This window comes from Oncorhynchus keta, chromosome 12, assembly GCF_023373465.1.
Source record: "Oncorhynchus keta strain PuntledgeMale-10-30-2019 chromosome 12, Oket_V2, whole genome shotgun sequence".
Taxonomy (NCBI): domain Eukaryota; kingdom Metazoa; phylum Chordata; class Actinopteri; order Salmoniformes; family Salmonidae; genus Oncorhynchus; species Oncorhynchus keta.
The window spans coordinates 42711848-42724707 of NC_068432.1; the positions used below are offsets into that span (position 1 = coordinate 42711848).

The 12860-nt window shown below is 43.7% G+C and overlaps 1 protein-coding gene across 1 annotated transcript in view; it reads left to right on the forward strand.

The window, feature by feature from the left end:
- The window catches only part of LOC118391525 (phospholipid phosphatase 1-like), a 31824-nt gene that overhangs the window by 17192 nt on the left and 1772 nt on the right, over positions 1–12860 (forward strand). Inside the window, exons 3-5 of the mRNA XM_035783013.2 lie at positions 2982–3265; positions 7660–7717; positions 12457–12633. Coding sequence (XP_035638906.1) covers positions 2982–3265; positions 7660–7717; positions 12457–12633 — 519 coding nt within the window. The remainder of the gene's footprint in view (positions 1–2981; positions 3266–7659; positions 7718–12456; positions 12634–12860) is intronic.

Here is a 12860-nt window from a genome sequence, read left to right on the forward strand (position 1 = left end):
AATGTAACTAACATCTTCCTGAAGAAGCATTCCAGTTACTTCCAACATGATGACCCACTGTGCTTTAAGGAACGCAGGGAGAGAGAAAGAGGAACAGAGAGAGATTTCACTTGCTTTGGCAATGTAAACATTTGTTTCCCATGCCAATAAAGCCCCTTGAATTGAATTTCGAGAGAAGAGAGCAGAGAGAGAACACTGTTGCTGGTCGTTGTGGAATGGACATCTAGGCCTACTTGTGGAATGGACATCTAGGCCTACTTACATTTACATTTAAGTAATTTAGCAGACGCTCTTATCCAGAGCGACTTACAAATTGGTGCATTCACCTTATGACATCCAGTAGAACAGTCACTTTACAATAGTGCATCTAAATCTTAAAGGGGGGGGTGAGAAGGATTACTTATCCTATCCTAGGTATTCCTTAAAGAGGTGGGGTTTCAGGTGTCTCCGGAAGGTGGTGATTGACTCCGCTGTCCTGGCGTCGTGAGGGAGTTTGTTCCACCATTGGGATTGCATGTCCATTGCACTGTGCACTCAAGCACGAAACAGCTGTGAAAGTTTAGGGTGGTGGAGAGGGAGGATCATTTGGGCTTAGTTGGTTCTTCCACTAACACCTTCTCTTCGCCAGGGGAGAGAGTAGTGTTAGTTCCCATGACAACTCTTTAGCTACCATGTTGTTTTTCCATTCCTCCTGTTCCTGCAATGTTGAAATATCTACTTGCAGATGCTTTTATCTAAAGTGACTTTTAGTCATGCTTGCACATGTTTTACATATGGGTGGCCCCGGGACTCAAACCCACAAACCTGGCAATGCAAGAGCCGTGCTCTACCAACTGAGCCATACAAGATCACTACAGTGTATGTCTTGGCTGGTCGGGACTTTCCTCTCTTCTGCTCAGTGTTAGACGGGTGTATGTGGGTGTAGGATAACAAGGTGTTCAGAGTCTACTCTCCTAACCTGTTCCTCCTGTTCTCTTTCATTTTGCTAGCTGGACTCCCGTTCGCAATACTCACACCGCTACACAATCCCTTCAAACGGGGATTTTTCTGTAACGATGATTCGATCAAGTACCCTCTAAAAGAAGACACCATATCCTATGAGTTGTTAGGTGGAGTTATGATACCAGTCACAGTACTCACTGTAAGTGCACCTGTTTTATGTTAACTTCTTTCTCTTCCTTTGCAATTTTGTGCTTAATCCATTTAGGCTATACATACATACACAAATTACTTGTATGTCTAGTTTAACGGCTTGCTTCATTAATCGTATTGTCTAATAATAACACTATTAAAAATAACAAAATTAACCAAAGATGGCGCATGTAAACAGAGTAGTAAGAACTTCATATTTTAGAGTATCACGAAAACTGAAAAATCAAACCCCAACCTGTGTTAGTTACTTCTGTGTACTCACAGACCACAAATGTATCAGACCATGGCGGTTGACCTTTAAAGTCACTGAAACAAAGGCCTCTCCATAAGCCTACTCATAGTCTCCATCTGAACGATACAATAGGAATAGCCAAACTGTCCCTCCCTCAGAGATCTCCCGCTTGACTCTTGGCCAGTATTCCACTGACTGTCTTAGTAAATATCATATTCATAAAGCGTCGGAGTAGGAGTGCTGATCTAGGATCAGGTCCCCCCTGTCCACATATTATTCATCAAAACAAAACTGATCCTACATCAGCACTCCTACTCTGAGATGAGGCACTTTAGATGAGCCCTGTTGTGGCTGTTATCAAGTCTTACAACAGGTTTTGCAGCTTTCATTCAAAAAAGTTTTTTTTGTTCCATTAAATGTACATAAATTCACCTCATGGTCTGCACACATTTCCAGTAAACCCTCACACTGGATGTAACTCATTTACACGGCATGAATGACCTGGAATTACCCTAAATGTTTGAACAGAAACCGTTACCAGGACAACACCACCTCCTTGACAGTACAGTAGTAAGCGTATGTTCATATGGTAGTTTTAGGCCTATTTCCAGATAGGGGAATGTAAACACACTTCCAAATAACCTCATGCTTTCAGGGCCATTGTCCCTCAGTGGTAGAGAGGTGTGAGCCAGACAGTTATAATAACCACATCCGCTTATTTACAAGAACACAATTTAAAAAAGACCCCCACAACCCACCCACAATGATTCCATGACGTATGTTTTACATTCAACATGGTCTCAAAATAGTTTCTACTGTTGACACACATCTGACCACAAATAGCTATATCTTCTAAAGGAACAGGTTAAGTTTGACTGCTCAGGTGTGACTCAGAAGCTGTATTGTGATGCACCAGTGTGTTTGTTTTCCCTGTTTAAAAACATCTAATCATTTGACTTTACACACGTTTTTCAGTGGACATCCTTGTTAGGTCTTTATAGTCACTCAGATGGACATTCCTCTAAAATGCAAGGGTCTATTTTACTTAAAGGGTCGGTGCAGTCAAGAACATGATTTTTCTGTGTTTTATATTTCCACATTGAGGTTTTGAATAATTGTGAAATTGTAAAAAATTATAATGCCCTTTTAGTGTAAGAGCTGTTTGAAAAGACCACCTGAAATGTCAGCCTGTTTTGATTGGAGGGAGCTTTGGCCTTCCATGGTGACATCACCATGCAGTACATTTATTAATAGACCATTAAGAGTTCCAAACCTCTGCCAACAGCAGCTAGGTTTTCAGTTTTCCCTCTCCACTAAAACCACTGACAGTCTAAGCAACATTTTTCCTTGAGAAATTGTTCTCTGCTAAGAAGCTATTTGTTTCTTTTTGCCCATTTTAACTACAAACAATCACAGTACGGTACTTGTTACCCTGAAATGAATTGATATTGAGATAAAACAGCTTGGACCTTTTGAAATTCCTGTAATTTTAGTGACTGACTTGTAACAGTTGTAATCTTGTAACTCCAAGCTGTGAAGGAACATTGAGAGACCTAACCTCACGACATGTCTACTTCCTCTCCTCCCTTCCTCACAGATGGTCTTTGGAGAGTGCCTTTCGGTCTATCTCAAACGCATCAAATCAAAGTCCTCTTTCAGCAACATGTATGTGGCCCGTGTTTACAAAGCCATCGGCACATTCGTGTTCGGGGCAGCCATGAGCCAATCGCTCACTGACATCGCCAAGTATTCGATTGGCCGGCTCCGACCCCACTTCCTGGACGTGTGCAAGCCTGACTGGAAGCTGATCAACTGCACGGCAGGCACCTACATAGAGGACTTTACCTGCACAGGGGACGCACGCTTGGCCAATGAGGGCAGGTGGGTATTGTTGAGGGGAAACTGACAATTGGGCCAAATTTACCCACTACCCCTTGGCCCCCTATCGCTTCAGTGTTCAAAGCAGATCTGAAGAGTCAAATGAAATTGTATTAGTCACATGCGCCGAATACAACCGGTGTAGACCTTACAGTGAAATGCTTACTTACAAGCCCCTAACCGACAGTGTAGTTTAAAAAAAATATGGATAAGAATAAGATAAAAGTAACAAGTAATTAAAGAGCAGTAAAAACAAATATATATATAAAAGGGGCGTACAGGTACAAAGTCAATGTGAAGGGGCACCGGTTAGTTGAGGTAGTATGTACAGTGACTCGGTGGAGCTTCCACCATATGCCTTACAGATATGCAAACATCAAAGGGACAGGTAGGAAACTATTTGACTGGCTGGGATGCTTCTTTCAAATCTACTGACTGAATTATGACATCATCCATCAACTGAAATACAATATCCTGTTGTATTGTTTATTATGGTCAGATAATATGCCGAGTGCTGACCATGAGATCATTGAGGAAGGCAAGCCCACACTTTGAAGTTTCAGGCTGCATTAGTGTTTAGAGAGCCACAGTACTGAAGTGGACACTAGTTTGTTTTGGGAGAGAGCCACGTACTGAAGTGGACACTAGTTCGTTTTGGGAGAGAGCCACAGTACTGAAGTGGATACTAGTTTGTTTTGGGAGAGAGCCACAGTACTGAAGTGGACACTAGTTTGTTTTGGGAGAGAGCCACAGTACTGAAGTGGACACTAGTTAGTGTTGAGAGAGCTCAGTATTCCACTGTTCTGGTGGATAAGGCTGAAGACAAAAGTTCAGCCAGATATCACACAGAGAGGGAGCCAAGAGAGTTGTAAGTCAACCTCACTATTTACCCAGTGAGGACAGAACAGCAGTGAGGGACGACAGAGTCAGGTCCCAAATCCTCTGTAAACCATTAGAGAGGATTACCTACCTATAACACAAGGCTCTGGCTGATGGTGGGCCTCATGTCCCTAAGGGAAATGCTAACATTGCAGAAAGATGATCCCTATGTTATTCTGACCTGCTCTACTCACTCGGTCCACCAGGCAGGTGTTTGTACTATTAATGACTACCATACCAAAGAAAACACAGAAAGCCGGGCCCGATCAGGCAAGGGCTGCCATGGGAGACCAGAGCCACACCCAGGTAAATATGACCTTCTGTGGCCACAAGAGACTGGGAGAGCCCACCCAAGGATCATGGTAGAGATTAGGGTAGTCTCTGTATAGGTTATACTTGGCTAACATGGGAGGTTCACCACATGACCATGAGGTAATGACAGTCTACAGATAGGCAGCTGTCTCACACCACAGCCATAATGAAAGTCTGTATAGAGACAGACCACTAGCTAGCTAACTATCGCCCACCACAGCCAGTAACAATAAGGTATGTCTAAGGGTGGGACAGCCCAACAGCCACTCGACAACTAACTTGTTTGTTTCTCTAGAAATAGAAAATCCTGGATGTTGATTTCAAAACTAAAATAAGGACAGACTTCCTCTCCTGTGTACATCCATCAGTTTGAGTAAACAAGGGAGGGTGTTCAAATCTTGTCAGATTCAATTTAGAGTGACCTGGTTTTACAGAATTCGGTTAGCGCCTCATCTGACACTGACAATTTACCATGGTGATAATTAACACGTACGCTTGGAGAAAAGCTTTCAGTGAAAGGTCAGAGAGGCCGAGCAGACCTCGGAAGGAACGTCCAAGCTCAGTCAGACCCACCACCGGTTCAGTAGCAGAATTGCAAGACCCATTAACACAAAGACAAGCAAAGGTAAACCCAAGCTTCCTAGTCCAGTGTATTTAGGGCAACCCCAGGCTTCCCAGTACAATGTCAAAGGAAATAGAGGCTATGGGCTTCCCTCTGTTTATTACAGAGAGGCTATGGGCCTACCTCTGTTTATTACAGAGAGGCTATGGGCCTACCTCTGTTTATTACAGAGAGGCTATGGGCCTACCTCTGTTTATTACAGAGAGGCTATGGGCCTACCTCTGTTTATTACAGAGAGGCTATGGGCCTACCTCTGTTTATTACAGAGAGGCTATGGGCCTACCTCTGTTTATTACAGAGAGGCTATGGGCCTACCTCTGTTTATTACAGAGAGGCTATGGGCCTACCTCTGTTTATTACAGAGAGGCTATGGGCCTACCTCTGTTTATTACAGAGAGGCTATGGGCCTACCTCTGTTTATTACAGAGAGGCTATGGGCCTACCTCTGTTTATTACAGAGAGGCTATGGGCCTACCTCTGTTTATTACAGAGAGGCTATGGGCCTACCTCTGTTTATTACAGAGAGGCTATGGGCCTACCTCTGTTTATTACAGAGAGGCTATGGGCCTACCTCTGTTTATTACAGAGAGGCTATGGGCCTACCTCTGTTTATTACAGAGAGGCTATGGGCCTACCTCTGTTTATTACAGAGAGGCTATGGGCCTACCTCTGTTTATTACAGAGAGGCTATGGGCCTACATCTTTATTCAAGTTTGGCCTTTAACCCTTCCACATCGATAAGTGTGGGAGTAAAGTACAGAGAAAGCGCTTAAGACATTTTCCCTGATAAGCAGCCAGCCTATTTATCAGTGTTACACTAACTCTCCCAACACTAACTAGTATCCACTTCAGTATTGTGGCTTTCTCTCAACACAAACTAGTGTCCACATCAGCACTGCGGCTATCTCAACACAAACTAGTGTCTACATCAGCACTGCGGCTATCTCAACACAAACTAGTGTCTACATCAGCACTGCGGCTATCTCAACACAAACTAGTGTCCACATCAGCACTGCGGCTATCTCAACACAAACTAGTGTCCACATCAGCACTGCGGCCATCTCAACACAAACTAGTGTCCACATCAGCACTGCGGCCATCTCAACACAAACTAGTGTCCACATCAGCACTGCGGCTATCTCAACAGTAACTAGTGTCCACATCAGCACTGCGGCTATCTCAACACAAACTAGTGTCCACATCAGCACTGCGGCCATCTCAACACAAACTAGTGTCCACATCAGCACTGCGGCTATCTCAACAGTAACTAGTGTCCACATCAGCACTGCGGCCATCTCAACAGTAACTAGTGTCCACATCAGCACTGCGGCCATCTCAACACAAACTAGTGTCCACATCAGCACTGCGGCCATCTCAACACAAACTAGTGTCCACATCAGCACTGCGGCTATCTCAACAGTAACTAGTGTCCACATCAGCACTGCGGCTATCAACACAAACTAGTGTCCACATCAGCACTGCGGCCATCTCAACACTAACTAGTGTCCACATCAGCACTGCGGCTATCTCAACAGTAACTAGTGTCCACATCAGCACTGCGGCCATCTCAACAGTAACTAGTGTCCACATCAGCACTGCGGCCATCTCAACACAAACTAGTGTCCACATCAGCACTGCGGCTATCTCAACACAAACTAGTGTCTACATCAGCACTGCGGCCATCTCAACAGTAACTAGTGTCCACATCAGCACTGCGGCTATCTCAACAGTAACTAGTGTCCACATCAGCACTGCGGCTATCTCAACACAAACTAGTGTCCACATCAGCACTGCGGCCATCTCAACACAAACTAGTGTCCACATCAGCACTGCGGCTATCTCAACAGTAACTAGTGTCCACATCAGCACTGCGGCCATCTCAACAGTAACTAGTGTCCACATCAGCACTGCGGCCATCTCAACACAAACTAGTGTCTACATCAGCACTGCGGCCATCTCAACACAAACTAGTGTCCACATCAGCACTGCGGCCATCTCAACACAAACTAGTGTCCACATCAGCACTGCGGCCATCTCAACACAAACTAGTGTCCACATCAGCACTGCGGCTATCTCAACACAAACTAGTGTCTACATCAGCACTGCGGCTATCTCAACACAAACTAGTGTCTACATCAGCACTGCGGCCATCTCAACACAAACTAGTGTCTACATCAGCACTGCGGCCATCTCAACAGTAACTAGTGTCTGTGGGCCTGCAACTCTCCACAGTGTTTATATCAGACGCTGGTTATCAGTAATCTGCTGGGCGGCCAGTGCAGCACTGCTTAAGTAAACAGGAAGACACTGAAGCTGGCCGGATGAGTGAGCTAGTCTAGCGGCCCTCTAACTGCCCCCCCCATAACAGACGTCAGCGGACGTCTCTCCCCGCTCTCCAGCACAACCCTATCACCCGGAAAAGGGTGTGTCACAGTTAGCCAGTTATGTTATTCAATGGAACAATAGGATAATCTATCACCAACAGAGCCGATTGAGGTGGATGCTGAATTATTTCCCAGAGTTTTTTCCCCAGCATTAAAAGTGCCCACAGCAATCCCATGATGCCATTGTTGTTGTGTTGCAGGCTGTCTTTCTACTCTGGCCATTCCTCCTTCTCCATGTACTGCATGCTGTTCCTGGCAGTAAGTATCCACTATGGGATTTCCTCAAAGGGCAATATGTGCACTCACTGATAGGGCATGTATAATATTATAATCTGGGTGGTTCGAGCCCTGAATGCTGATTGGCTGACAGCCATGGTATACCACGGGTATGACAACATGTATTTTTACTTGTCTATTTACATTGGTAACCAGTTTATAATAACTAAGTCATCTCGGGGGTGTGTGGTATATGGCCAATATACTACGGCTAAGGGCTGTATCCAGGTACTCCACGTTGCGTTGTGCCAAAGAACAGCCCTCAGCCATGGTATATTGGCCATATACCACACCCCCTTGTGCCTTATTGCTTAGCGACCAACTGAGTTTACTTCAAGGTCATTACAGCACAAGACATGCAGAGCCGAATACAACAGGTGTAGACTTTACCGTGAAATGTTTACTAAAAGCCCTTAAACAATGCAGTTAAAATATTTACTAAAACTGAAGTATATAAAAAAAAAAAGTAACAAAACAACTTCCCTTTCCCTATATATAATGGGTACCGGTACCGAGTCAATGTGCAGGGGTACATTTAGGGGTAAAAATGGGGAAAAAAGTGGGTTTGGTCATGTGGATCTTTACTGGGGTGCACAGTGTAACGTTACATTAGGCAGCTCTGAATGGTCCACATAGTAGTGTGTGTTAGGGCTCTATTCAATCCGTAGCGCTGAATACCCACTTTATAGCGCGATTGACAATTAAAGGCAAACTTCCCACAGTCACGGAGACTGTATTCACGGTACACACTGCATGTGTCGGCTCAACTGAAAAGTACTTGAACATTTTTATGCAGATCTTCCGCGAGGTCTGACTCCTGACCACAACAGAACACTAGGGTTTATTTGGAGCGTTCTTAGAAACAGGATTCAAATTAAATGTTATTGGGCACATACACATTATTGTGGGTGTAGTGAAATACTTGTGTTCCTAGCTCCAACAGTGTAGTAATATCTAACAATTCAGAAAAATACACATCTTGAAATATGGGCCTATTAGATTGAGCAATGTTGGAGTGGCATTGACTAAAATACAGTAGAATAGAATAGTATATACATGAGATGAGTAAAGCAGTATGCAAACATATAAACACTAAAGTGGCCAATGATTCCAAAGTGCAGGGTTGTGTAACCGGGTGGAAGCCGGCTAGTGATGGCTATTTAGTCTGATGGCCTTGAACTGTTTTTCAGTCTCTTGGTCCCAGCTTTGCTGCACCTGTACTGACCTCACCTTCTGGATGATAGCGGGGTGAACAGGCAGTGTCTCGGGTGATTGATGTCCCTTTTGGCCTTCCTGTGATATCGGGTGCTGTAGGTGTCTTGGAGGGCAGGCAGTGTGACCTTAGTGACGCATTGGGAAGACCGCACCACCCTCTGAAGAGCCCTGTTGCGGGCGGTCCATTTACTGTACCAGGCGGTGGTATAGCCCGACAGGATGCTCTCAATTGTGCATCTGTAAACGTGTGTGAAGGTTTTAGGGGCCAAGACAAATTTCTTCAGCCTCCTGCGGTTGAAGAGGCACGATTGTGCCTTCAGGACCTGAATTCTGGATCCGGACCTGCGCGGGTATTCGGGTGGACCCGTATAGACCTCTACTCTGGGATACAGTAACACACACAATCTATAATACACCCTTTCATTACCTACAGTAACTTTCAAAATGAATATAAAAATGGCACGGGGGGCATAGCTTTAACACACTGTAGGCTCTAACAACAGCACATGGACAGAGATAGCCTGTGCTGTTACCCTCTCCTCCAGGAACCAAACTTAATTCAGTTATGAGCAAGACTGACAAGCTTTATGACCATAACCCCTATGTCACTACTGGGCCTCCCCATTAGTACTGTGACCAGGGTCAGAGAGGGGTGTGTGCAATAGGGAGAAAACGCTAACATATCCAATTAGAGCACAGAACTGTCATCTTCCATTAAACGTTTTGCAACGGGAAGCACTACTGAACATGACCCCAGTTTAAACCAGTTGTCTTATCAGTGGTGAGGTACGGGACGACCCAGGATCACACCAGCAACAGCTCTTCATGAATGGCTGTTCCTGTTTGAACAGTGTTTGGTTTATTACACTGTGGTGACTCAGTAAGGAACGAAACATAAAAATAGTCGTGGGGACAAAGTCCTGGCACATTACAAAGTATGGACACTCACTGCAGCAAATGGAAGCACAGTGTCACTAAATGGAAGTTAAAAGTCCTTCAAATAGCAGTAAAACATTCTTCAAACAAGAGACCAACAGTGTCCGGTCTATCCCTGCATACCAGTAAAATCACTATGTTTACGTCAGACAGAACTGAAGGAGTGGCAATGACAATCCCATAGTCTTTTTTAAGAAGTGTGGCTGGTTTGTTTGTCATTTAAATGAATAGACCAGACACACCCATTATTGAGAACTACTGAGGCAAGCATAGAAGCGTTTTTCAACCATGTACACTGATTTGTAGACAATAAGCAGTCAGTCACCTTTGGATGGAAATGGCTCTAAATTGATCAGTAGATGATTTGTTTTGATAACTGATACAGATTTGACACACGTATCTCAACCTGTATATTAAATTTGACATTTTAATGCCTTTAAACTTTATTCAAAAAGTTATAGGCCTTGTTAACGGAAGCTGATTGGTTGGTTAAATAATACTTTTTGGAGGTTTTGGCTGTGCAGAATGTATATAACCAGCAGTTGAGAATCTGCCATGTAGAGTGGTAATAGAGAATAGCCCAGCCACAGTGCTGATTTAAGGAAACAGAAGAGAGCATGCAAGGGCACACAGCCGCCCTCATCAGAACGTTTGCATAAACAATTACCAACAACACAGTGGCAAAACCAGCTCCTCACGAACATCATTAAATGACAAAACCAGACCAGACTTAAATTAGCCAGCACTGTGACCCACCCAAAAGAAACACACAAACCCAAGTAGAAACCCAAGAGGTTTAAAGCATGTCAACAACTAGCCTCGCACTACAATTGCTCTGGCGACGCTGCTATGCAGCAGACAGTGTGCTGCTCCTTACCCTTCTGTTTTGTGTTGAGGTTGGGTATTGGGACAGCAAACCTTTGTTTTTATTCTAGTCCAACAAGATAGTAGTAAATCCATTTAAACCGGTTATACCTGGTGCTAACATTCATCCGTTGCCCTGATTGTGCCCACATTTTGTAGACAGGTGTAGACTATCAAAAGCCCTGGGGGCCGATTCAGAGTTAAGGAATGAATGTATATCCTACGCACTTCTCAGTAGTTATTCAGACTTACCTTATGGAGGTGTGTAACGAGGTTTGTGGCAGGTATTAAAAAAAGGTGGTTTGATTCCTACCTAAAGTTACCGCGTTCAGTTAATCAATGGTAACGTTGGAAGTACTGTAGCCTACAATTATAATATGGAGAATAGTACACAATAGTATAATTGCCCGCACTGATCATAGAACTGTGATGGCAAGTGCCAAGTCTTATGCCGTGATTTAATAAGCATATATGTCCCAATTCATTGTTACTACAATTTGTGTTTGGCCTTCATTAAATACTATAGTATCCACTACTACTTCACCCTCAGCCACAAGGACATGACGGCTTTACCGAGGAAATAAAGAACGGCAGACAAAATCAAATGACGCAATGGAATGAGACAAATGTAGGGAAGGGAAATAACACTTATTTGGCATTTAAATATAAGTGTTTATTACTTACGGTCGCTACCAATAGTAAATAATAATAGTCATCAGGCTATAGCCTACAAATTGAAGGAGGCAGGAAAAGTCAGGGTATAATGATTAGAACATTCTAGAGAGTTGAAAGGGTATATTTGACGAGACTCTTTGCTTTGATATCCAAATTTAAATCACTGCAGGTTATTAGGCCATACAATTATAACCCTGCATAATGGCACAGCATTTCTTACTTCATTGTGGGAAAGAGGCATGAATGGAACGACCTGTCATGCGATCCAGTTTCCTGCCATATGACTGGCTTCATATTCATCTCAAGCAAACAAGGTCAAATAGTTCAAACAAATGGTCAATTAGCCTATATTTATAATCCCCTTATCCAAACGGATTACTGGTTTACCTAGCTCATCATATCAATTTAGAAATTACAGCGCATGGAGAATGGCGTTATTTCTAACAAAAAAAATGAAGTCATACCTTTTCCGACAGGCAGGTTTGCGTTACCTTATGGTTTCAAGGTAAGAATACGGCGTATCTATATACGCCTCCACCACACCTCAATTTCTTTGATCTTCACCCCAAATGCGTGGCTTTCTGGAACTGGCATTTCCGCCATGCTTAAGTTCAAGGTCAGAATACGTGTAAAGTACCCAGGCATGCATTGTGTCTGAATATAAGTGTAGATGGATCTGGTCAATAAAAACATCTAAATGATCATTATCCCGTCATATCAATCACACCATTGACCATAATGGTCTTAAAATATATATATTATAGTATGAATTTATTCATTTTAAGTCTAATCATTTTCATACAGCGGGACCATGAAATCTGGTCACAATGCAGACAAACACATTTTTATGCCAAGTGTTGACGTGGCAAATCTTGATCAGAGATTGGATTATCTTAATCAGATGACAACAACCACGTGTTAGCACCAGGTATAAACAGGACTTAAACTGGAAATTAGTTACTGGCCAAACAAGTTCGTAGTAAAACCACAAGGCCTTATTCTAACAACTAATTTCCATCGGTGTCTCCCAGCTGTACATCCAGGCCAGGCTGCAGGCAGGGTGGGCCAGACTCCTGAGACCAACCCTACAGTTCTTCCTGATCGCGGCGTCTGTGTACACCGGACTGTCTCGTGTGTCTGACTACAAACACCACTGGAGCGACGTCCTGGTTGGCCTTATCCAGGGAGTGCTCATGGCCACACTGGTAGTGAGTAACCACGACACCGCTTCATTTGGTTCAAAATAACTTGATTGGTCCATTTTTTACAATGGAAATTGGTTTTCAGCTTTGATACTCTCTGCTATCTATCACCCAGAGGTGGTTTCCAAACCGTGTGATCTGCAGCATTAAAGTGGCTTATACAGTGCATTCAGGAACGTATTCAGACCCTTTGTTTTTCCACATTTTTTACATTACAGCCTTAATCTAAAATT